This window comes from Bombina bombina, chromosome 6 (genome assembly GCF_027579735.1).
Source record: "Bombina bombina isolate aBomBom1 chromosome 6, aBomBom1.pri, whole genome shotgun sequence".
Taxonomy (NCBI): Eukaryota; Metazoa; Chordata; class Amphibia; order Anura; family Bombinatoridae; genus Bombina; species Bombina bombina.
Window position 1 is genome coordinate 177270037 of NC_069504.1, and position 23708 is coordinate 177293744.

At 42.3% G+C, this 23708-nt stretch overlaps 1 protein-coding gene across 1 annotated transcript in view; it reads right to left on the bottom strand.

The window, feature by feature from the left end:
• Positions 1–23708, bottom strand: part of LOC128664358 (ankyrin repeat domain-containing protein 26-like) — a 418274-nt gene that overhangs the window by 12846 nt on the left and 381720 nt on the right. Inside the window, exons 35-37 of the mRNA XM_053719196.1 lie at positions 21007–21239; positions 20609–20852; positions 11766–11811 (exon numbers count right to left, since the gene is read on the bottom strand). Coding sequence (XP_053575171.1) covers positions 11766–11811; positions 20609–20852; positions 21007–21239 — 523 coding nt within the window. The remainder of the gene's footprint in view (positions 1–11765; positions 11812–20608; positions 20853–21006; positions 21240–23708) is intronic.

Here is a 23708-nt window from a genome sequence, read left to right on the forward strand (position 1 = left end):
ATTATGACTAATCACGGCTTGAACTATCTTGCTTTGCATGTAATGAGTCTATCTCTTATATTAGTTTCACCTTTTAAGTTGCATTAGTGAAATAAATGAACTTTTGCACAATATTCTAATTTTTCAAGTTTCACCTGTACATGTTTTTTAAAAATAAAATAAAATATCTAGGCATCCTTATCCTCCTAGAGGAATAGAAGTACTACTTAGAGTACATACATACTAAGGAGAACACACATTCTAGAGTCGATTTATGCAAGGAAGGGAACATTCACATATAGGTTTTAAACAGTCTCCCTGAAAAGTTAAAGACCACAGTAGTCTAATATAATTTATACGACACAGACCCACAGGGAAAAAACACTTCTTCTGCCTAAGCAGTGCAGAGGAAGGCGATTAAAGTAACCATTGCGGGTCGCTCACATTGGGGAAATCCCGTATTGGTTTATTAGTATCTCCACTGGTTTAATACAAGGCTTACATCTAGCTGGAGAACACCATACCCCCGCACTATACACTGGCCCCTTCCGGCAAGTAGACGACGATAGTCTAGTCCAAATGCGAAGTGTAAATCTACACCTCTGGAAAAAAAAATAAGTGGTCAATATCAGCAATATAAAATTTTCCATGCCCTATAAGCCACTACTCGAACTCTAAAGTCGAATGAAAATAAATTTTCCTGAACTTACAAAGGAAAACAATAAAATTTCAAAGATCATATAGTCAACTATAAGAATAGCAGACTGCCAAATAAAAAGTAATTTAATGAGAGACTTAGAAAGGAGAAACGCCGCAAGGAGGTCAGACAAAAGACGCTATAAAGCAAACCTAACATTGCATCACAGCCGCCATGTCATGCCGGAAAAACAGGATTATACAACAAGCGCATTGTCTTTATCATTAGGTATGTTATTAAAATATTAAAGTTCCTCTTACAGCCAGAGGAGAAACAAAGGGGTATAGATCGACAAGTCTATAGCATCTTAAGATCCCCCTGAGGTATTTAACAGCAGCATGTCAGTCTCCATAAAGTGCATAGGAGAGAAAATGGCGGCACACATAAAAACCAATAGCCCAGATAAGGCGTATAAAAGAGCTTCGGCTACTAAAAATTCTCACGCCGAGAAGCTCTATGTATAAGGGGAATATTGTAAACAGATTAACCCCATAAAGGAGTACAAATTATTAATTCCTTAACTCTCCTAGGGATACATAAAATACCCAAACTCCTTACTTACAAACTCCTTACAAATCCCCTTCAGAAGCTGTTAGTCTACTGGACTACTAGTGTGCAGTTGTCTCTGATTATATCTAGAGAAGAGAGATAAAACTGCCACCACAGGGAGGGAGTATCTAAACCCAGATATTCTCAAGCTTCACTCGAAGACATATAGATCTGAATAATATATCACCTTCCCTCATTGCCCACCCTCACCAGAGGGTACCCAGCAAAGAATAAAAAATCCCTCACCCTCACTGCCTCATTTTATCTGATCATCTTAGTTAGCAGTTATGATTCGTCTAAGCCATGGGGCCAGGGTTACAAGGACTCACATTTAGAAGTCTTAATTCTTCTTACCAACTCCATGTGTGACAGAGTCAGTCAATCTCTGACAGGGACCTGCAGTCAAAGAAAAACAGAATTTATGTTTACCTGATAAATTACTTTCTCCAACGGTGTGTCCGGTCCACGGCGTCATCCTTACTTGTGGGATATTCTCTTCCCCAACAGGAAATGGCAAAGAGCCCAGCAAAGCTGGTCACATGATCCCTCCTAGGCTCCGCCTACCCCAGTCATTCGACCGACGTTAAGGAGGAATATTTGCATAGGAGAAACCATATGGTACCGTGGTGACTGTAGTTAAAGAAAATAAATTATCAGACCTGATTAAAAAAACCAGGGCGGGCCGTGGACCGGACACACCGTTGGAGAAAGTAATTTATCAGGTAAACATAAATTCTGTTTTCTCCAACATAGGTGTGTCCGGTCCACGGCGTCATCCTTACTTGTGGGAACCAATACCAAAGCTTTAGGACACGGATGAAGGGAGGGAGCAAATCAGGTCACCTAAATGGAAGGCACCACGGTTTGCAAAACCTTTCGGACACAGAGAAGGTACGATAATCTCCTGGTTAATGTTTTTGTTAGAAACAACTTTTGGAAGAAAACCAGGTTTAGTACGTAAAACCACCTTATCTGCATGGAACACCAGATAAGGAGGAGAACACTGCAGAGCAGATAATTCTGAAACTCTTCTAGCAGAAGAAATTGCAACTAAAAACAAAACTTTCCAAGATAATAACTTAATATCAACGGAATGTAAGGGTTCAAACGGAACCCCCTGAAGAACTGAAAGAACTAAATTGAGACTCCAAGGAGGAGTCAAAGGTTTGTAAACAGGCTTAATTCTAACCAGAGCCTGAACAAAGGCTTGAACATCTGGCACAGCTGCCAGTTTTTTGTGAAGTAACACAGACAAGGCAGAAATCTGTCCCTTCAGGGAACTTGCAGATAATCCTTTTTCCAATCCTTCTTGAAGGAAGGATAGAATCTTAGGAATCTTAACCTTGTCCCAAGGGAATCCTTTAGATTCACACCAACAGATATATTTTTTCCAAATTTTGTGGTAAATCTTTCTAGTTACAGGCTTTCTGGCCTGAACAAGAGTATCGATAACAGAATCTGAGAACCCTCGCTTCGATAAGATCAAGCGTTCAATCTCCAAGCAGTCAGCTGGAGTGAAACCAGGTTCGGATGTTCGAACGGACCCTGAACAAGAAGGTCTCGTCTCAAAGGTAGCTTCCAAGGTGGAGCCGATGACATATTCACCAGATCTGCATACCAAGTCCTGCGTGGCCACGCAGGAGCTATCAAGATCACCGACGCCCTCTCCTGATTGATCCTGGCTACCAGCCGGGGGATGAGAGGAAACGGCGGGAACACATAAGCTAGTTTGAAGGTCCAAGGTGCTACTAGTGCATCCACTAGAGCCGCCTTGGGATCCCTGGATCTGGACCCGTAGCAAGGAACTTTGAAGTTCTGACGAGAGGCCATCAGATCCATGTCTGGAACGCCCCACAGCTGAGTGACTTGGGCAAAGATTTCCGGATGGAGTTCCCACTCCCCCGGATGCAATGTCTGACGACTCAGAAAATCCGCTTCCCAATTTTCCACTCCTGGGATGTGGATAGCGGACAGGTGGCAGGAGTGAGACTCCGCCCATAGAATGATTTTGGTCACTTCTTCCATCGCTAGGGAACTCCTTGTTCCCCCCTGATGGTTGATGTACGCAACAGTTGTCATGTTGTCTGATTGAAACCGTATGAACTTGGCCCTCGCTAGCTGAGGCCAAGCCTTGAGAGCATTGAATATCGCTCTCAGTTCCAGAATATTTATCGGTAGAAGAGATTCTTCCCGAGACCAAAGACCCTGAGCTTTCAGGGATCCCCAGACCGCGCCCCAGCCCATCAGACTGGCGTCGGTCGTGACAATGACCCACTCTGGTCTGCGGAATGTCATCCCTTGTGACAGGTTGTCCAGGGACAGCCACCAACGGAATGAGTCTCTGGTCCTCTGATTTACTTGTATCTTCGGAGACAAGTCTGTATAATCCCCATTCCACTGACTGAGCATGCACAGTTGTAATGGTCTTAGATGAATGCGCGCAAAAGGAACTATGTCCATTGCCGCTACCATCAACCCGATCACTTCCATGCACTGAGCTATGGAAGGAAGAGGAACGGAATGAAGTATCCGACAAGAGTCTAGAAGCTTTGTTTTTCTGGCCTCTGTCAGAAATATCCTCATTTCTAAGGAGTCTATTATTGTTCCCAAGAAGGGAACCCTTTCAAAATTCACCAAATTTTCACCACAGTGTCTTAAAGCCTTAAAAGTATTGCACACCAAATTTGGAAGCTTTAACCCTTAAAATAACGGAACCGGAGCCGTTTTGAACTTTAACCCCTTTACAGTCCCTGGTATCTGCTTTGCTGAGACCCAACCAAGCCCAAAGGGGAATACGATACCAAATGACGCCTTCAGAAAGTCTTTTCTAAGTATCAGAGCTCCTCTCACATGCGACTGCATGCCATGCCTCTCAAAAACAAGTGCGCAACACCGGCGCGAAAATGAGGCTCTGCCTATGATTAGGGAAAGCCCCTAAAGAATAAGGTGTCTAAAACAGTGCCTGCCGATATTATTATATCAAAATACCCAAATAAAATGATTCCTCAAGGCTAAATATGTGTTAATAATGAATCGATTTAGCCCAGAAAAAGTCTACAGTCTTAATAAGCCCTTGTGAAGCCCTTATTTACGATCGTAATAAACATGGCTTACCGGATCCCATAGGGAAAATGACAGCTTCCAGCATTACATCGTCTTGTTAGAATGTGTCATACCTCAAGCAGCAAGAGACTGCTCACTGTTCCCCCAACTGAAGTTAATTGCTCTCAACAGTCCTGTGTGGAACAGCCATGGATTTTAGTGACGGTTGCTAAAATCATTTTCCTCATACAAACAGAAATCTTCATCTCTTTTCTGTTTCTGAGTAAATAGTACATACCAGCACTATTTTAAAATAACAAACTCTTGATTGAATAATAAAAACTACAGTTAAACACTAAAAAACTCTAAGCCATCTCCGTGGAGATGTTGCCTGTACAACGGCAAAGAGAATGACTGGGGTAGGCGGAGCCTAGGAGGGATCATGTGACCAGCTTTGCTGGGCTCTTTGCCATTTCCTGTTGGGGAAGAGAATATCCCACAAGTAAGGATGACGCCGTGGACCGGACACACCTATGTTGGAGAAAAACAGAGTAACCAACCCTGGTTTTCTATAATAGGGTAGCACTAATGTTAGAAGTTAAGCAAAGACCACCTCACCATCTTCTAACTGCTAAAAGCCACCATTACTCTTACTAAAGAGCTTGACATGGACACAGCATAGCCCCAATCCTTGCTTGCAGGGAAAAGTACCCATTAAAGGATTAAATATCTTCAGACACCATCTTCGCACATCCTCCTGTGAGGCAAAGAGAATGGACTGGGGATTATGGGTAAGGGAAGTGACACTTAACAGCTCTGCTGGGGTGCTCTTTGCCTTCTCCTGCTGACCAGGAGTTGATTATCCCACTAGTATTTGGAATGAAATTGTGGACTCTCCATGCCATAGGAAAGAAATAACAACAACAACAACAACAAAAACTCTCAAACTGATATTCCGTTGGGGCCAAATAGGCCCCCTTTCTAATGTATGTCCCTTTAAAGGGAATTCAGAGAGAGCATACAATATTAAACAACTGTCCAATTTACTTCTGTTATCTAATTAGCTTTGTTCTTTTGGTGTCCTTTGTTGAAAAGCATACATAGGAGGGCTCAGGAGCTGGGAGCTAGCTATTAATTGGTGACTGCACATATATTCCTATTGTCATTGGCTTACTAGTGTGTTCAGCTAGCTCCCAAAAACATAAATTATGCTTACCTAATAATTTCATTTCCATCGAGGGGAGGAGAGTCCACGGCTTCATTTATTACTGTTGGGAATTAAGAACCTGGCCACCAGGAGGAGGCAAAGACACCGCAGCCAAAGGCTTAAATACCTCCCCCACTCCCCTAATCCCCCAGTCATTATGCATAGGAACAGTAGGAGAAATATCAGGGTATAAATGGTGCCAGAAGATAAATTAAATTTAGGTCCGCCCATCGGAGATACAGACGGGAGCCATGGACTCTCCTCCCCTTGATGGAAATTAAATTATCAGGTAAGCATAATTTATGTTTTCCATCTAAAGGGGAGGAGAGTCCATGGCTTCATTCATTACTGTTGGGAACTTATACCCAAGCTCTAGAGGACACAAAATGAAACCGGGAGGGTAAAGGGCAGACCCTAATCTGAGGGCACCACAGCCTTCAAAACCTTTTTCCCCAAAACAGCTTCCGCACAAGCAAAAAGTCAAATTTGTAAAATTTTGTAAAAGTATGTAAAGAGGACCAGGTAGCCACCTTACAAATTTGCTCCATAGAGGCCTCATTCTTGAAGGCCCAAGACGAAGCCACAGCTCTAGTTGAAAGAGCTGTGATCCTTTGAGGAGGCATATGTCCCGCTGTCTCATAGCCCAAGCGAATCAAGCTACTCAACCAAAAGGACAAAGAAGTAGAAGAGGCTCTCTGCCCCTTGCGCTTCCCTGAATACACCACAAAAAGAGATGTAGACTGTCTGAAATCCTTTGTAGCCTGAAGATAAAACTTTAAGGCACGAACCACATCCAGGCTATGAAGTAACCTGTCCTTAGAAGAAGAAGGGTTAGGACACAAAGAAGAAACACCTATTTCCTGATTGATGTTATGGTTAGACACCACCTTGGGAAGAAACCTCAAACCAGTGCGAAGCACAGCCTTATCCGCATGAAAAAACAGATAAGGAGGCTAACATTGCAAGGCAGCCAGTTCAGATACTCTGCGTGCCGAGGCAATAGCCAACAGGAAGAGAATCTTCCAGGACAGAAGCTTAATAGCAATGGAATGCATAGGCTCAAACGGAACCCTCTGTAATACCTTAAGGACCAAGTTTAAGCTTCATGGGTGAGCAGACTATCTAAAGACAGGCCTGATTCTAGACAGAGCCTGAACAAAAGATTGGATGTCAAGGAGCTCAGCGAGTCTCCTATGCAACAAGATTGATAATGCCGAAATCTGTCCCTTTAAGGAACTGGCGGCAAGACCCTTCTCCAAACCGTCTTGGAGAAAGGACAGAATCCTGGATAGCTTCACCTTATGCCAAGGATATCCATGCTTCTCACACTAGGACAATTACGTCCTCCACACCTTATGGTAGATGCGACGAGTGACTGGATTCCTTGCCTGAATTAGCATATCAATCACACCTTCAGAAAAGCCTCTCCTGGCCAAAACTAGGCGTTCAATCTCCACGCAGTCAGCCTCAGAGAATCGAGATTTTGATGTTGAAAAGGGCAATGTTCCAGTAGATCCCTGCGACAGGGTAACCTCCACAGCGGAGAGGATGACATCCCCACCAAATCCACAAACCACGTCCTCCGCGGCCACGAAAGAGGAATCAGAATGGCCGAAGCTCGCTCCTGTTTCATGAGTACCACTACATGAGGTAGAAGTAAATATAAAAAGAGAGAGAAAGATGCACTCAGCTGAGACAGAACAAAAGCTGGAAAAACTTCCGTGCCTGTTCATTTTTGGGTGCCACTCAGGGTGCATACTCTTTTAGCACACTATGCCCCTTCACAGAGAAACAATATCCTGGGGTGCAATCGCATCTCTCTAAGGGCATGTGTGCAAGGAGTCCACGTCTGGACAGGCACGGAAGTTTTTCTAGCTTTTGTTCTGTCTCAGCTGAGTGCATCTCTCTCTTTTTATATTTATGCAAATTGCTCTTGGGTCTCCCTAAGAGTAAAAGGGGAAACCAGACGTGGACTCCTTGCACACATGCCCTTAAAGAGATGCGATTGCACCTCACTGACGAGGCCCACAGAAGGCCGAAACGATCGTCTGGGGTTGTTGTTTCTCTTGTTCAGAGAAGAATTGCCTGGTATTTCGGTGCTGGACTGTCATTGGGCAGGGTCAGACTGATATGCTACAGGATATTTTTTCTCTGTGAAGGGGCATAGTGTGCTAAAAGAGTATGCACCCTGAGTGGCACCCAAAAATGAACAGGCACAGAAGTTTTTCTAGCTTTTGTTCTGTCTCAGCTGAGTGCATCTCTCTCTTTTTATATTTATGCAAATTGCTCTTGGGTCTCCCTAAGAGTAAAAGGGGAAACAAGACGTGGACTCCTTGCACACATGCCCTTAGAGAGATGCGACTGCACCTCACTGACGAGGCCCACAGAAGGCCGAAACGATCGTCTGGGGTTGTTGTTTCTCTTGTTCAGAGAAGAATTGCCTGGTATTTCGGTGCTGGACTGTCATTGGGCAGGGTCAGACTGATATGCTACAGGATATTTTTTCTCTGTGAAGGGGCATAGTGTGCTAAAAGAGTATGCACCCTGAGTGGCACCCAAAAATGAACAGGCACAGAAGTTTTTCTAGCTTTTGTTCTGTCTCAGCTGAGTGCATCTCTCTCTTTTTATATTTATGAGGTAGAAGTAGTAACGGTGGAAAAATGTAAGTGAGGCTGAACCCCCAAGGCACCGCTAAGGCATCTATCAGCTCTGCCCGGGGATCCCTGGACCTCGACCCGTATCGGGGTAGCTTGCAATTGAGTCTGGACGCTATGAGATCTATCTCCGGCGTTCCCCACCTGAGACAATTTTCCGCAAACAACTTGGGGTGAAGAGACCATTCCCTTGGATGGAAGGATTGCCTGCTGAGAAAGTCTGTTTCCCAGTTGTCCACACCTGGAATGTGAATCGCTGAGAGCGAGCAGCTGTGGGACTCCACCCACTCCAAGATCCGAGACACGTACCTCATGGCTAGGGAGCTCTTCGTACCCCCCGATGGTTGATTTAAGCCACCGAGGTAATGTTGTCGGTCTGGAATGTGACGAAGCTGACCAACCCCAGAAGAGGCCATGCCTTCAGAGCATTGTAGATTGCTCGAAGTTCCAGAATATTTATCGGAAGGAGAGATTCCACCCGGGACCAATTTGCTTGTGCCATCCTGGCACCCCAAACAGCTCCCCATCCTGCCAGACTCATGGTCACAATCTCCCAGGACGTTCTCAAGAAGAATGTCCCCATGGAAAGTTGATCCTGACAGATCCACCAAGAAAGTCCGAGCATCCATGGATATCTGCTGTGATAGATTTGAATGATCACCGTTCCACTGTCTCAACAGGCCATTTGAAGAGGTCTGAGATGGAACCTGGAGAATGGAATGACGTCTATGCTGGAAACCATGAGTCCGATCACCTCTATACACTGAGCCACCGAGGGGCTTGAGTTGGACTGAAGGACAAGACAAGAGGACGCAATCTTCCTGCGTCGATGGTCTGTGAGAAATATTTTCATGGACATAGAGTCTATTATCGTGCCCAGGAACTCCACCCTGTTGCTGGGAACCAGGGAACTCTTTACTGAGTTGATCTTCCAACCGTGAGATTGGAGCAAAAGAAGAAGAGCCCTCAAATGATCCTCTGCGAGACTGAGCGACGGCGCCTGGACTAGGATGCCGTCCAGATAGGGTGCCACAGCAATGCCTCTGGCTCTGGCCACCGCAAGTAGCGCCCCCAGAACCTTTGTGAAGACTCTCAGGCCGTTGCCAGACCAAAGGGGAAGTGTTGGTCCATAAACGCAAATCTTAGGAACTTGAAGTGGTCCCTGTGGATTGGCACATGAAGGTAAGCGTCCTTCAAGTCTATGGTTGTCATGAACTGTCCCTCTTGAACTAGGGGCAGAATAGATCTGATTGTTTCCATTTTGAACGAAGGAACACTAACAAACTTGTTTAAACACTTTAAGTCCAGAATCGGGCGGAACATGCCCTCCTTCTTTGAAACCACAAAAAGATTTGAATAGTACCATAGACCTCTCTTCTAGGGGTACTGGTACGATAACGTTGAGAGAGGAGAGATCCCTCACACACTCTAGAAAAGCCTACCTCTTTTCTGGTCTTGAAGACAGGTTTGACATGAGGAATCTGCCTCTGGGCGGATGGGATCTGAACCCTATCCTGTAACCCTGAGCGACAACCTCCAGAACCCAAGGGTCCTGAATGTCCTGTAACCAGGCTTCTGAGAAGAGAGATAATCTGCCCCCTACTTGGTCCGGAGACCAGTTGGGGGCCGCTCACTCATGCCGACTTTGTCTCGGCGGGCTTCTTGCTCTGCTTAGACTTGTTCCAAAAATGAGCCGGCTTCCAAATTCCCTTGGACTGGTCCGCTTTCGTGGCGGGCTGCTGGCGCTGGGCCTTGTCCGCACAAAAGCGACGAAAAGTAAATCCCTTTTGCTTAGCCTTTTTATCCTGCAGTAGGAAAGCTCCCTTGCCTCCCGTAACCGTAGATATGATCGACCAGGTAGGGACCACAGCATCGACTTAGAGGTCATGTCCGCAGACCAAGATTTTAGCCACAGAGCCCTGCAAGCTAAAATGGAAAAACCTGACACCTTACTGTTCAGGCAAATAATTTGCATATTGGCATCACAGATGAAAGAATTGGCGATCTTCAGCACCTCAATCTGATCCTGTATCTCGTCGATGAAAGTCTCCCCCTCAACTATTTCACACAGGGATTCACACCAATATGTTGCAGCTCCGGAAACTGCGGCTACGGCCGCTGCCGGCTAGAAAACAAACCCTGTGTGTTGAAACATCTTCCTTAACATGTTTTCCAACTTTTTATCCATGGGCTCCTTAAACGACGAACTATCCTCGAGGGGAATAGTTGTCCACTTCGCAAGCGTGGAGATAGCACCATCCACCTTAGGGACAGTACCCTACAGCTCAAGCTGAGAGTCCGGAATGGGAAACAGTTTCTTAAAGGAAGTAGAAGGGGAAAAGGAAGAACCTAATCGCTCCCATTCATTCTTAATAATGTTAGCCATTTTAACAGGAACCGGGAGGCACCACACTGTCCTCATATACCTTATTAAGCTTAGGAATCACAGGTTCCTCCGGAAGCTTCAGTTCCGGAACCTCCAGAGTAGCAAGCACTTGCTTCAGCAAAAAGCGCAAATTCTCCTGAACCTAAAGTCAGGCTCCTCCGCAGCTGGAGGTTTAGATGACACGGACTCTGACCCAGAAGGGGCCTCCTCCGAAGAGTCGGAGTGGGGCTCCTCATCGTATAGCGCCTCTGATATTTCCATAGGCATAGACAACCCCTGGGCCGGGCCGTCATGGTAACCCTACGCTTGCGCTTAGCAGAACGTGGTAAGTTATGGATCACTTTCGATACCGCCGTTTGCAGCTGATCAATAGAGGAAGAGAGATAGCCACACCCGGTCACATGGAATGCCTGGCAGGACTGCCCCTGCCTAAGGAGAAAATATGCCAAAAAAGGGGCCGCGTAATACTCCTGTAAGTTCCACACATTGCCAGAGCCTCATCTCACACATAACGCAGCAATGACACAATAAACAATATAATGTATAAACCCCCCTGTTCAATAATCCCCTTTTCAGGAATATTAACCCTTGATTCTTTAAAGATAAAGGCGCCACACTATGACCCTGTCTTCCGTGTTATCATTATGTAATAAAAAAAATGAAACGATCTTACCAGAATCTATGCCGTGGAACAGGAACATGGGCCTTCAACTGTGACAGGTTAGTAGCTTCGCTCCTGACATGGACTTGAGTGTAAAAAGCAGGCAGCAAACTCATCAACGCTGATTGCTTGTGGAGCTGTTAATATGAATCGAGATGGTTTTGCAGAAAGACTCTCCCTGCATCTCCGGACTATAACTTTCACCCAGGCTCTCACTGAGAGGCTGACAGGACAACTTAAAACTCCAGTACTACCCTCCATAAAAGACTACTCCGATCTTCGGCACTTCTCTGCCGTCCTCCTGTGATCAAAGGCAAAGAATGACTTGGGGATGAGGGGAGTGGGGGAGGTATTTAAGACTTTGGCTAGGGTGTCTTTGCCTCCTCCTGGTGGCCAGGTTCTTAATTCCCAACAGTAATGAATGAAGCCGTGGACTCTCCTCCCCTTTAGATGGAAAGTGCATTGCTTCTCCTTCAATAAAGGATACCAAGAGTGAAACAAAATTGATAATAGAAGTAAAAAGTTGTTTAAAATTGTACGCTCTGAATCATTAAATACATTTAAAACACTTGTTTGTCCCTTTAACATACCTTGGTCAAGCTCTTTTGTGATATTTTTGTTCATTTCGTGTTGCATCTGAAATACATTTGAAAATAAAAATAAATATTTTCAAATCAATATACAATGGCTGTTGAATTACATGTACATACTTATAAAATTTAGTACATTTTTGTGCAGATAAATCATTTTAAACATTTCTAATTTTTACATTCACTGTACTGAATACTGTTGGGGCTGGTTTTCATGGGAGACAAAAACAAGCTTAAAGGGACACTACAGTCAAAATTAAACTTTAATGATTCGGATAGAGCATGCAATTTTAAGCAGCTTTCGAATTCACTCCTATTATCAAATTTTCTTCGTTCTCTTGGTATCTTTATTTGAAAAAGTAGGAATCTAAGCTAAGGAGTCGGCCCATTTTTTATTCATAACCTGGGTTTCACTTGCTTATTGGTGGCTAAATGTAGCCACCAATCACCAAGCGCTAGCCAGGGTCTGAACCAAAAATGGGCCGACTGCTTAGCTTAGATTCCTACTTTTTCAAATAAAGATACCAAGAGAACGAAGAAAATTTGATAAGTTGCTTAAAACTGCATGCTCTATAAAAAATCTTTAAAGAAAAAAATTGGGTTTAATATCCTTTTAATTTAAAACTGCAGTAACAATATAAACTATTAATACATAATTTTTGTTCACTGTCAAATTAGATCTTATATGTAACACTTTTTTCTTTTATAAACATTCTCTCAATAAATGTATTTTGTAATGCTGAAATATGTTGGCAGAGTACAAAATAAACCACAATTTCTCATCACTGGGTACGCAGTTGTACACTGACTTAGAGAAGGTATAAACTCCCTGATCATCAACCTCCTCTAATTCCTCTCTAATTACCTTCTAGGTCTGTGGTTTACATATACACAGTATCTGTCATTTTCGACAGTTACTGTACTGCTGCTAGCTAGCCTTACATGCGGGCTTCCAGCAGCAGATGCACGCAGCATGTATCTCATGAATGGAGGGAACCCAATGACAGGCATGGGATCACAGGGACACCCTGTTCCTGCGATCACTAGACTGGGATGTCCTCCATTATGCTACTTCTGCACTTCCCCCACTCCTGAAGCATGCAGTAATATTGAAGTCACAGCGAAAGGGGAGAGACAGGCACGTTAACAGCCCTGGACACAGCCGCAGTACAGTGCATGGCGCTGGTCCGTAAGGGCTAAATTACAGTAGATTACTACTCGTGCTGTTGTTTCTCCACTTGTACCTGCAGCGCTCTTCAAAACTATTACTCTTCATTTTAACCCTTCAAAACTGATGGTTAGTTAAGTTCTGCATCTTCAATCTGGACGCAGCCATCTTGAAATTAAAGTATTTTTGTACTATGTGACAGAAGTAATGCACATTCACAGATCAGTGGAATTGTTGCCTCCTTTATAAGCTGTATATGCACTAAGAGTGGGAGATGTATATTTATGCAGTGGTTACATTTCTGTATATTGTTCATAAGTTGTTTTTTCTATATTTTTTATGTAACTTTTAAACAGTAAAAAACAATGTCACTGATCTGTGAAAGTGCACTGCTTCTGTAACAGGATGCAACAATGCATGAGCACCAAGATGACAGCGCCCAGTATAAAGATGCCAACTGGCTTCTGTAATGGGCTGAAATAAGAGAACGGCTTTAAAGAGAGGTGCAAGTACAGGAGGAAAATCAATAGCATGGTCAGCATTAACCGTGCTACTGTAGTTGTACCCAGAAATTTTATAACCCTTTAAAATGTATGCCTACTAGATGAGGAAAAACACAATTTATGCTTACCTGATAAATTTATTTCTCTTGTGGTGTATCCAGTCCACGGATCATCCATTACTTGTGGGATATTCTCATTCCCAACAGGAAGTTGCAAGAGGACACCCACAGCAGAGCTGTAATATAGCTCCTCCCCTAACTGTCATAGCCAGTCATTCGACCGAAAACAAGCCGAGAAAGGAGGAACCATAGGGTGTAGTGGTTACTGTAGTTTAAATTTAAAAATTACCTGCCTTAAAATGACAGGGCGGGCCGTGGACTGGATACACCACAAGAGAAATAAATTTATCAGGTAAGCATAAATTGTGTTTTCTCTTGTAAGGTGTATCCAGTCCACGGATCATCCATTACTTGTGGGATACCAATACCAAAGCTTAAGTACACGGATGAAGGGAGGGACAAGGCAGGAACTTAAATGGAAGGAACCACTGCCTGTAAAACCTCTCTCCCAAATATAGCCTCCGAAGAAGCAAAAGTATAAATAAGCGAAGACCAAGTCGCCGCCTTGCAAATCTGTTCAACAGAAGCCTCATTTTTAAAGGCCCAAGTGGAAGCGACAGCTCTAGTGGAATGAGCTGTAATCCTTTCAGGAGGCTGCTGTCCAGCAGTCTCATAGGCTAAGCGGATTAAGCTTCTTAGACAAAAAGAAAAAGAGGTTGCCAAAGCCTTTTGACCTCTCCTCTGTCCAGAGTAGACAACAAACAAAGCAGATGTTTGACGATAATCTTTAGTAGCTTGTAAGTAAAACTTTAAAGCACAGACCACGTCCAGATTGTGTAACACAAGGATGGAACCACAATCTCTTGAATGATATTCTTGTTAGATACCACCTTAGGTAAGAACCCAGGTTTGGTACGCAGGACTACCTTATCCGTATGAAAAATCAGATAAGGAGAATCACATTGTAAGGCAGATAGCTCAGAGACTCTACGAGCCGAGGAAATAGCTACCAAAAAAATAAATAAAAAAGAACTTTTTAATATAAAAGCTTGATATCTATGGAATGAAGAGGTTCAAACGGAACTCCTTGAAGAACCTTAAGAACCAAGTTTAAGCTCCATGGTGGAGCAACAGGTTTAAACACAGGCTTGATTCAAACTAAAGCCTGACAAAATGCCTGAACGTCTGGAACATCTGCCAGACGCTAGTGCAAAAGAATAGACAGAGCAAAAATCTATCCCTTTAAGAAACTAGCTGACAATCCTTTTTCCAAACCTTCTTGGAGAAAAGATAAAATCCTAGGAATCCTGACCTTACTCCATGAGTAACCCTTGGATTCACACCAATAAAGATATCTACGCCATACCTTATGGTAAATTTTCCTGGTGACAGGCTTTCGTGCCTGTATTAAGGTATCAAAAACTGACTCGGAGAAGCCACGCTTTGATAAAATCAAGCATTCAATCTCCAGGCAGTCAGCCTCAGAGAAATTAGATTTGGATGGTTGAAAGGACCCTGAAGTAGAAGGTCCTGTCTCAGAGGCAGAGATCATGGTGGAAAGGATGACATGTCCACTAGATCTGCATACCAGGTCCTGCGTGGCCACGCAAGTGCTATCAGAATCACCAATGCTCTCTCCTGCTTGATCTTGGCAATCAGTAGAGGGAGCAGAGGAAACGGTGGAAACACATAAGCCAGGTTGAAAGACCAGGGCGATGCTAGAGTATCTATCAGTCTCGCCTTGGGATCCCTGGACCTGGATCCGTAACACGGAAGCTTGGCGTTCTGGCGAGACGCCATGAGATCCAGTTCTGGTTTGCCCCAACGGAGAATCAGTTGTGCAAATACCTCCGGATGGAGTTCCCACTCTCCCGGATGAAAAGTCTGACGACTTAGAAAATCCGCCTCCCAGTGCTCTACACCTGGGATATGGATAGCTGATAGGTGGCAAGAGTGAATCTCTGCCCAGTGAATTATTTTTGAAACTTCTAACATCTCTAGGGAACTTCTTGTTCCCCCTCGATGGTTGATGTAAGCTACAGTCGTGATGTTGACCGACTGAAATCTGATGTACCTCAGAGTTGCTAACTGAGGCCAAACCTGAAGAGCCTTGAATATCGCTCTTAGTTCCAGAATATTTATTGGAAGGAGAGACTCCTCCTGAGTCCACGATCCCTGAGCCTTCAGGGAGTTCCAGACTGCACCCCAACCTAGAAGGCTGGCATTTGTTGTTACAATAGTCCAATCTGGCCTGCGAAGGTCATACCTTTGGACAGATGGACCCAAGATAGTCACCAGGGAAGAGGATCCCTGGTCTCTTGGTCCAGATTCAGTTGAGGGGCCAAATCTGTGTAATCCCTGCTCCACTGACTGAGCCTGCATAGTTGCAGCGGTCTGAGATGTAAGCATGCAAACGGCACTATGTCCATTGCCGCTACCATTAAGCCGATTACTTCCATACACTGAGCCACCAAAGGGCGCAGAATGGAATGAAGAACCCGACAGGAATTTAGAAGCTTTGATAACCTGGACTCCGTCAAGGTAAATTTTCATTTCTACAGAATCTATCAGAGTCCCTAGAAAGGAAACTCTTGTGAGTGGGGATAGAGAACACTTTTCCTCGTTCACTTTCCACCCATGCGACCTCAGAAATGCCAGTACTACGTCCGTATGAGACTTGGCAATTTGGAAGTTTGACGCCTGTATCAGGATGTCATCTAAATAAGGGGCTACTGCTATGCCCCGCGGCCTTAGGACCGCCAAAAGCGACCCTAGAACCTTTGTAAAGATTCTTGGGGCTGTAGCTAATCCCAAGGGAAGAGCTACAACTGGTAATGCCTGTCTTGAAAGGCAAACCTGAGAAACCGATGATGATCTTTGTGTATCGGAATGTGAAGATAAGCATCCTTTAGATCCACTGTAGTCATATATTGACCCTCCTGGATCAGTGGTAGGATAGTACGAATAGTTTCCATCTTGAACAACGGAACTTTGAGGAATTTGTTTAAGATCTTTAGATCCAAAATCGGTCTGAAGGTTCCCTCTTTTTTGGGAACCACAAACAGATTTGAGTAAAAACCCTGTTCCTGTTCCTCCTTTGGAACTGGATGGATCACTCCCATAACTAGGAGGTCTCGTACACAGTGTAAGAATGCCTCACTCTTTATCTGGTTTGCAGATAATTGTGAAAGGTGAAATCTCCCTTTTGGGGGGGAAGCTTTGAAGTCCAGAAGATATCCCTGAGATATAATTTCCAACGCCCAGGGATCCTGAACATCTCTTGCCCACGCCTGGGTGAAGAGTGAAAGTCTGCCCCCTACTAGATCCGTTACCGGATAGGGGGTCGTTCCTTCATGCTGTCTTAGAGGCAGCAGCAGGCTTTTTGACCTGCTTACCTTTTTTCCAGGTCTGGTTTGGTCTCCAGACCGTCTTGGATTGAGCAAAAGTTCCCTCTTATTTATTATTAGAGGAAGTTGATACCGCACCTGCCTTGAAGTTTCGAAAGGCACGAAAATTAGACTGTTTGGCCCTAGATTTGGACCTGTCCTGAGGAAGGGCACAACCTTTTCCTCCCGTGATATCAGCAATAATCTCCTTCAAACCAGGCCCGAATAGGGTCTGCCCCTTGAAGGGAATGTTAAGTAGCTTAGATTTTAAAGACACGTCAACTGACCATGATTTAAGCCATAGCGCTCTGCGCGCCTGTATAGCAAAACCAGAATTCTTAGCCGTTAGTTTATTCAAATGAACAATGGCATCAGAAATAAAATAATTGGCTAGCTTAAGTGCTCTATGTTTGTCAAGTATGTCATCCAATGGAGTCTCTACCTGTAAAGCCTCTTCCAGAGACTCAAACCAGTACGCCGCAGCAACAGTGACAGGGGCAATGCATGCAATGGGCTGTAGGATAAAACCTTGTTGAATAAATATTTTCTTAAGGTAACCTTCTAATTTTTTTATCCATTGGCTCTAAAAAAGCACAACTGTCCTCGACAGGGATAGTAGTACGCTTTGCTAGAGTAGAAACTGCTCCCTCCACCTTAGGGACTGTCTGCCATAAGTCCCGTGTGGTGGCGTCTATTGGAAAACATTTTCCTAAAAATAGGAGGGGAAGAGAACGGCACACCTGGTCTATCCCATTCCTTATTAATAATTTCTGTAAACCTTTTAGGTATTGGAAAAACATCAGTACACACTGGCACTGCAAAGCATTTATCCAGTCTACAAAATTTCTCTGGCACTGCAATGGTATCACAGTCATTCAGAGCAGCTAAAACCTCCCTAAGTAACACGCGGAGGTGTTCAAGCTTAAATTTAAATGTAGAAATATTAGAATCAGGTATCTTTCCTGAGTCATTAACATCACCCACTGACTGAAGCTCTTCTTCCTCAGCTTCTGCATATTGTGAGGCAGTATCAGACATGGTTCTTAAAGCGTCAGTATGCTCTGCATTTTGTCTCACCCCAGAGCTATCTCGCTAACCTCTAAGTTCAGGTAGTCTGGCTAATACCGCTGACAGTGTATTATCCATGACTGCCGCCATGTCTTGTAAAGTAAACGCTATGGGCGCCCTAGATGTACTTGCCGCCATTTGAGTGAGTCCCTTGGGCGGGAGTCAAAGGGTCTGACACGTGGGGAGAGTTAGTCGGCATAACTTTTCCCTCGTCAGATTCCTCTGGTGATAATTTTTTTAAAAACAGAATATGATCTTTATTGCATAAAATGAAATCAGTACATTTGGTACACATTCTAAGAGGGGGTTCCACCATGGCTTTTAAACATAATGAACAAGGAGTTTCTTCTATGTCAGACATGTTTATACAGACTAGCAATGAGACTAGCAAGCTTGGAAAACACTTTAAATCAAGTTAACAAGCAAATATAAATAACGGTACTGTGCCTTTAAGAGAAACAAATTTTGTCAGAATTTGAAAAACAGTGAAAAAATGCAGTAAATCAAACGAAATTTTTACAGTGTATGTAATAGGCTAGCAGAGCATTGCATCCACTTGCAAATGGATGATTAACCCTTTAGTTCAAAAAACGGAACAAAAAAAACGAGCTGTGGTCCTACCTTCCCCAATAAACGACTTTGGAAAGCCTTTGAGCCCTTTAGAGATGTCCTATAGCATACAGGGGACTCCTGAGGGAAGCTGGATGTCACAGTTTGTAATTTTAACTGCACCAACTGTAACTTTTATACTATAACAGTGGAAAGCCTCAGTAAAACTGTTTCTAGTCAAAATTTAAGCCAGCCATGTGGAAAAAACTAGGCCCCAATAAAGTTTTATCACCAATGCATATATAAAAACGATTAAACATGCCAGCAAACGTTTATATTGCAATATCATAAGGGTATTACCCCTGGGAGTAAGCATGATACCAGTCGTTATTAAATCACTGTATTCAGGCTTAACTTACATTAATCCAGTATCAGCAGCATTTTCTAGTGTTTTCCATCTCTAGAAAAAATTATAACTGCACATACCTGATAGCAGAATAAACTGCACGCCATTCTCTCGCTGAAGTTACCTCATCTGTGTAATCCCCTCAGACATATGTGAGAATAGCAATGGATCTTAGTTACAACCTGCTAAGATCATAGAAACCTCAGGCAGATTCTTCTTCTAAATACTGCCTGAGATAAAATAGCACAACTCCAGTACTATTTAAAAATAACAAACTTTTGATTGAAGAAAATAAACTAACTATATTTAACCACTCTCTCCTACAACATCCTAGCTTGTTGAGAGTTGCAAGAGAATGACTGGCTATGACAGTTAGGGGAGGAGCTATATTACAGCTCTGCTGTGGGTGTCCTCTTGCAAGTTCCTGTTGGGAATGAGAATATCCCACAAGTAATGGATGATCCGTGTACTGGATACACCTTACAAGAGAAATATGACCTTGTATATTTATCAAAACACCTTGTGTAGAGGTAACATATGGAACTACTAAGCCTTTGTGAATGTATACAAAGAGGATCATGTGAGTATTCAATAACAGATCACTGTAAGTATTTGTGGCAGAATATAAAGCGGAAAGCCTGGCCAAAAATAGGAAATAGAAAATTTAAATACATAAGAACCTTTAAAAGCCAATTATTATTTTTGGCTCCAAGAATTTTGTGCTGGATACCATTTTTTTTTAACAATTCGACCAGGTACCTCCTTTAATAAAGTAAGAATTTATATGTATTATACTTTAAAATGTTTCATTATAACATATTTTTCTAAATTTGTTTGATAAAAAAAAGCGTTTTTTTTTTTTTTTGGCATGCTTTTAGTTTAAAAACAGTACAGGATATTAATATTTTGCGCAAAAAAATGGCCGTGGATTTTCCCATTCTGCGCAATTTTTACTTTTAATCTAATGAGCCTTTTATTTTGTGCAAAACTGTATTAATGAATGTATATGTAATTCTATAGGAGAGTAGGTGTCAAATAGCAATCTGTAAAGGGGGACAGAAGATAATGAACAAGACATGAGAAAAATAAGGCAGATCTGCAGAAAGTAGAGGAGGGTGCAAGTTAGGAAAATTTTGCAATTGTCAACTATGGAAATAAGAGTCAGTGAAGATTTTTGCGGTTTCATCAACGAGCAGTGATCAAATTCATTCAATCTTCTGTAAATAAAGTTGACAAGATTAAAAGGACACTAAACACTGTGGAAATGCAAGATATTTCTGTTTAACATATTCTTATTTTTTTAAGCTCTTGGAATGCCATTTAGATAGCTTAGGGAAACATTATACCTCCTCTTTCAGTAAACACAATTACTGATCCACACACTGGGCCCCAATTATTATATTACAATGTTCCCAGGCAGGGAATCTGTCCACCTGAGTTTGTTGATAAGTCCAGGATGTTTTAAGTCAGCAAGGGCTCTGAAGCTGTGTACACAGCTTCATAAATCGATCTACACAACTAAAATTCAAAATTATTTATATTGTAACATAGTATGAAACAAGTTCCCTTTATCTCTTAACTGTATACAAAAATGCAATGCTACACTTTGTATTGATTAAGTATAATTAAACCTTTTCCAAGCAGTTGGCAAATGTTGAATAAAAAGTCTGCACCTATAAAAAAATAAAAATAAACCCTACTGACCTTAACAAGATATGATTCATCTTGACTTGCTACCAAGCCATTTCCACTAGAATTCAGGTGATGGTCCCCAAGTCCAAAACTTCTATTCAATGTTAAATTGCCACACATATTTCCAAGCTGACTAGCATCAAGAACAGGATTTGCTGGTAAAGTTCCATTTACAATACAACTTGTAATTAATGAATTATTTCTTTGCCGCTCATTAAGCAATTTGGCATTGACTTCCGAAAGCCTGTCATTTGCTCTGTAAAGACAAATAATGTTCAGAGTGCTTGAAACTAAATACATAAGTTAAGATTCTAATTTAATGCTGGGTAAACAACAAGCAGTCTATTTGCTTTAGAGAGAAATACAAGAGAGAAAGTATGAATGGTTAGTGATTGGCTATGTTTGATCACCTGTCAAGTTTTGATGTCAGCGCTTTTCTGGCTTTCAGTTCTTCAGAGTATAAATCCTTGTACCTATCCAGTTCTGTTTGAAAGCACTCTTTCTGGCACAGGGTCTCTTGCTGGGTGTTTTTCATTTTGAGCTCCAACTCTAGATCTTGTATTCTGTGTTCCAATTGATTTTTTAAAGATGCATAACTTTCAGCTCTAATTTGTTCCAGAGTCTCTTGCGAAGCTGCCTGTCTCTTCAAGGAAAAAAGGCTTCATGTTAAACTGTTCTCTCTTAATAGGAGCAATTAGCTTGCTTTATCACATTGTATAAGCACTCCATACACATTTATTTTAGTGACTCAGTGGAAGTGTATATATTCCAAAAAGTAACTGGAAATATTAGAAAGTGTGGTATTTTCAGGTACAAAAAATGATAAATACTTAGCTAAATTTACAACAACATAATTAAACCTAGCATTGCAGCATCAGTTTATGATTAAACAATCTTGGTAAAAAACAATGATAAAATGTATCTTTTGAATAAAGCTTCTGACCAAAGTACCTTTTAACACAGATCAACAAAACTTTACTTATCTTTAATTTCATCAGTTTTCCTTTTAACTTTCCATTACCAAATGTTGCAATCAATAAGGGCACTGCTACTAAAATCTTTTAGTCAGTTATGGATGTTTGACAATATGAATGCCCTGTTCTTTGAAAATACTCAGCTTCTCCGTGGGAAATGTGTGGACAGTTTTAGATAGTCAAGCTATTATTTTCATAGTAGTTTATGTTAATAAGAAATCCAGAGATGTGTATTATTTTAGTAAACTGCATAGGGACTGCTGTAAACAAAATAGTCAGACAACTAATAACCCGCTGTATGTAACTGTTTAATTAAGTAGGGATAATCTATCCTAAAACTGACAGGGACAGAATCTGATGTATGAAAAACAATGCTTAAGCTCAGCTCTCTCAGAAACAAACTTTAACATGTCCAATATACACCTTGCATGGTTGCCTTTGGAAGCCTACATTCCCTTCTTTGGTATTGAGTGAAAAAACATAATTTCTTTCATAGTGGCAAGAGTCCATGAGCTAGTGACATATGGGATATACATTCCTACCTGGAGGGGGCAAAGTTCCCAAACCTCAAAATGCTTATAAATACACCTCCCACCTCATTTATACTTCAGTTTAACATATAGCCAAAAAGTGAGGTGTAAAAAAGGAGTAAAAAGCATACAAAAAAGAGGAACTGGAAAAAATAATGTGCTTTATACAAAAAAAATGAAAACCACAAAAAATAGGGTGGGTCTCATGGACTCTTGCCACTATGAAAGAAATTAATTTATCAGGTAAGTTCTTACATAAATTATGTTTTCTTTCATGTAAGTGGCAAGAGTCCATGAGCTAGTGAAGTATGGGATATAATACCAAAGATGTGGAAGTCCACAAGTCACTAGAGAGGGAGGGATACAATAAAAACAGCTAAATCCCCTGAGAAATGAAATCCAAAAATATAGTTAAGTTTTCTTAAAAATGTCAGAAAAACTCAAATCAAAAAAGGCATTAGAATCAAATGGAGACAAGTGCCTGAAGAACCTTTTTACCAAAGGCTGCTTCCGAAGAAGCAAACACATCAAATGGTAAAATTTAGTAAAAGTATGCAAAGAAGAGAGTAAATTGGCGATCTAAAAAGGGAGGTAGGAGATGAATCCCTACGACCGATAACATAGAACCCTTGAAAATATTTCCTGCAAGGGAAACCATAAAATAAAATAGGCGATACTCTCTTCACATCCCTCTGACAAACACTGTACTCTGAGAGGAATTGGGCTTCAGAATGCTTAGAAGTGTTTATCACAGAAGAAATAATAAAAATCAAGCACAAACTTACTTCACCACCTCCATAGGAGGCAAAGTATGTAAAACTGAATTGTGGGTGTGGTGAGGGGTGTATTTATAGGCATTTTGAGGTTTGGGAAACTTTGCCCTCCTGGTAGGATTGTATATCCCATACGTCACTAGCTCATGGACTCTTGCCAATTACATGAAAGAAAATGTAAGCAGGTTGGTAAAACCAAGGAACTGCTAGAGCATCTACCATCTTCACCTGAGGATCCTTAGACCTGAAAAGATATCTTGGAAGCTTCTTGTTCAGACGCAAGGCCATCAGATCTATTTCTGGGGGACCCCACATCTGTACCAATTGAAAAAATACATCTGGATGGAGAGACCACTCTCCCGGATGTAAAGTTTGATGACTGAGATAATCCACTTCCCAAATGTCTACTCCTGGTATATGAATTGCAGAAATTTGACAAGAGTTGGATCCCGCCTAAGAAAGTATCAGAGATACTTTGTTCATTGCTGAAGGACTGCGAGTCCCCCCTTGATGATTGACATATGCCACTGTAGTGATATTGTCTGTCTGGAATTGAATATAAAGTTCTCTCTTCAATAGAGGCCAAACCTGAAGAGCTCTGAAAATAGCACAGAGTTCTAAAATACTGATTAGTAACCTCGCCTCCTGAGGTTCCCAAACCCCTTGTGCTGTCAAGAGACCCCCAGACAGCTCCCCAATCTTAAAGACTTGCATCTGTTGTGATGGACGAACAAAGGAGGCCCCTTGAACAATAATGCGATAGTTGGAATTTATGTATATCAACTGTGATATCTGAGTATAATCCCTGCACCATTGGTGCAACATGCAAAGCTGA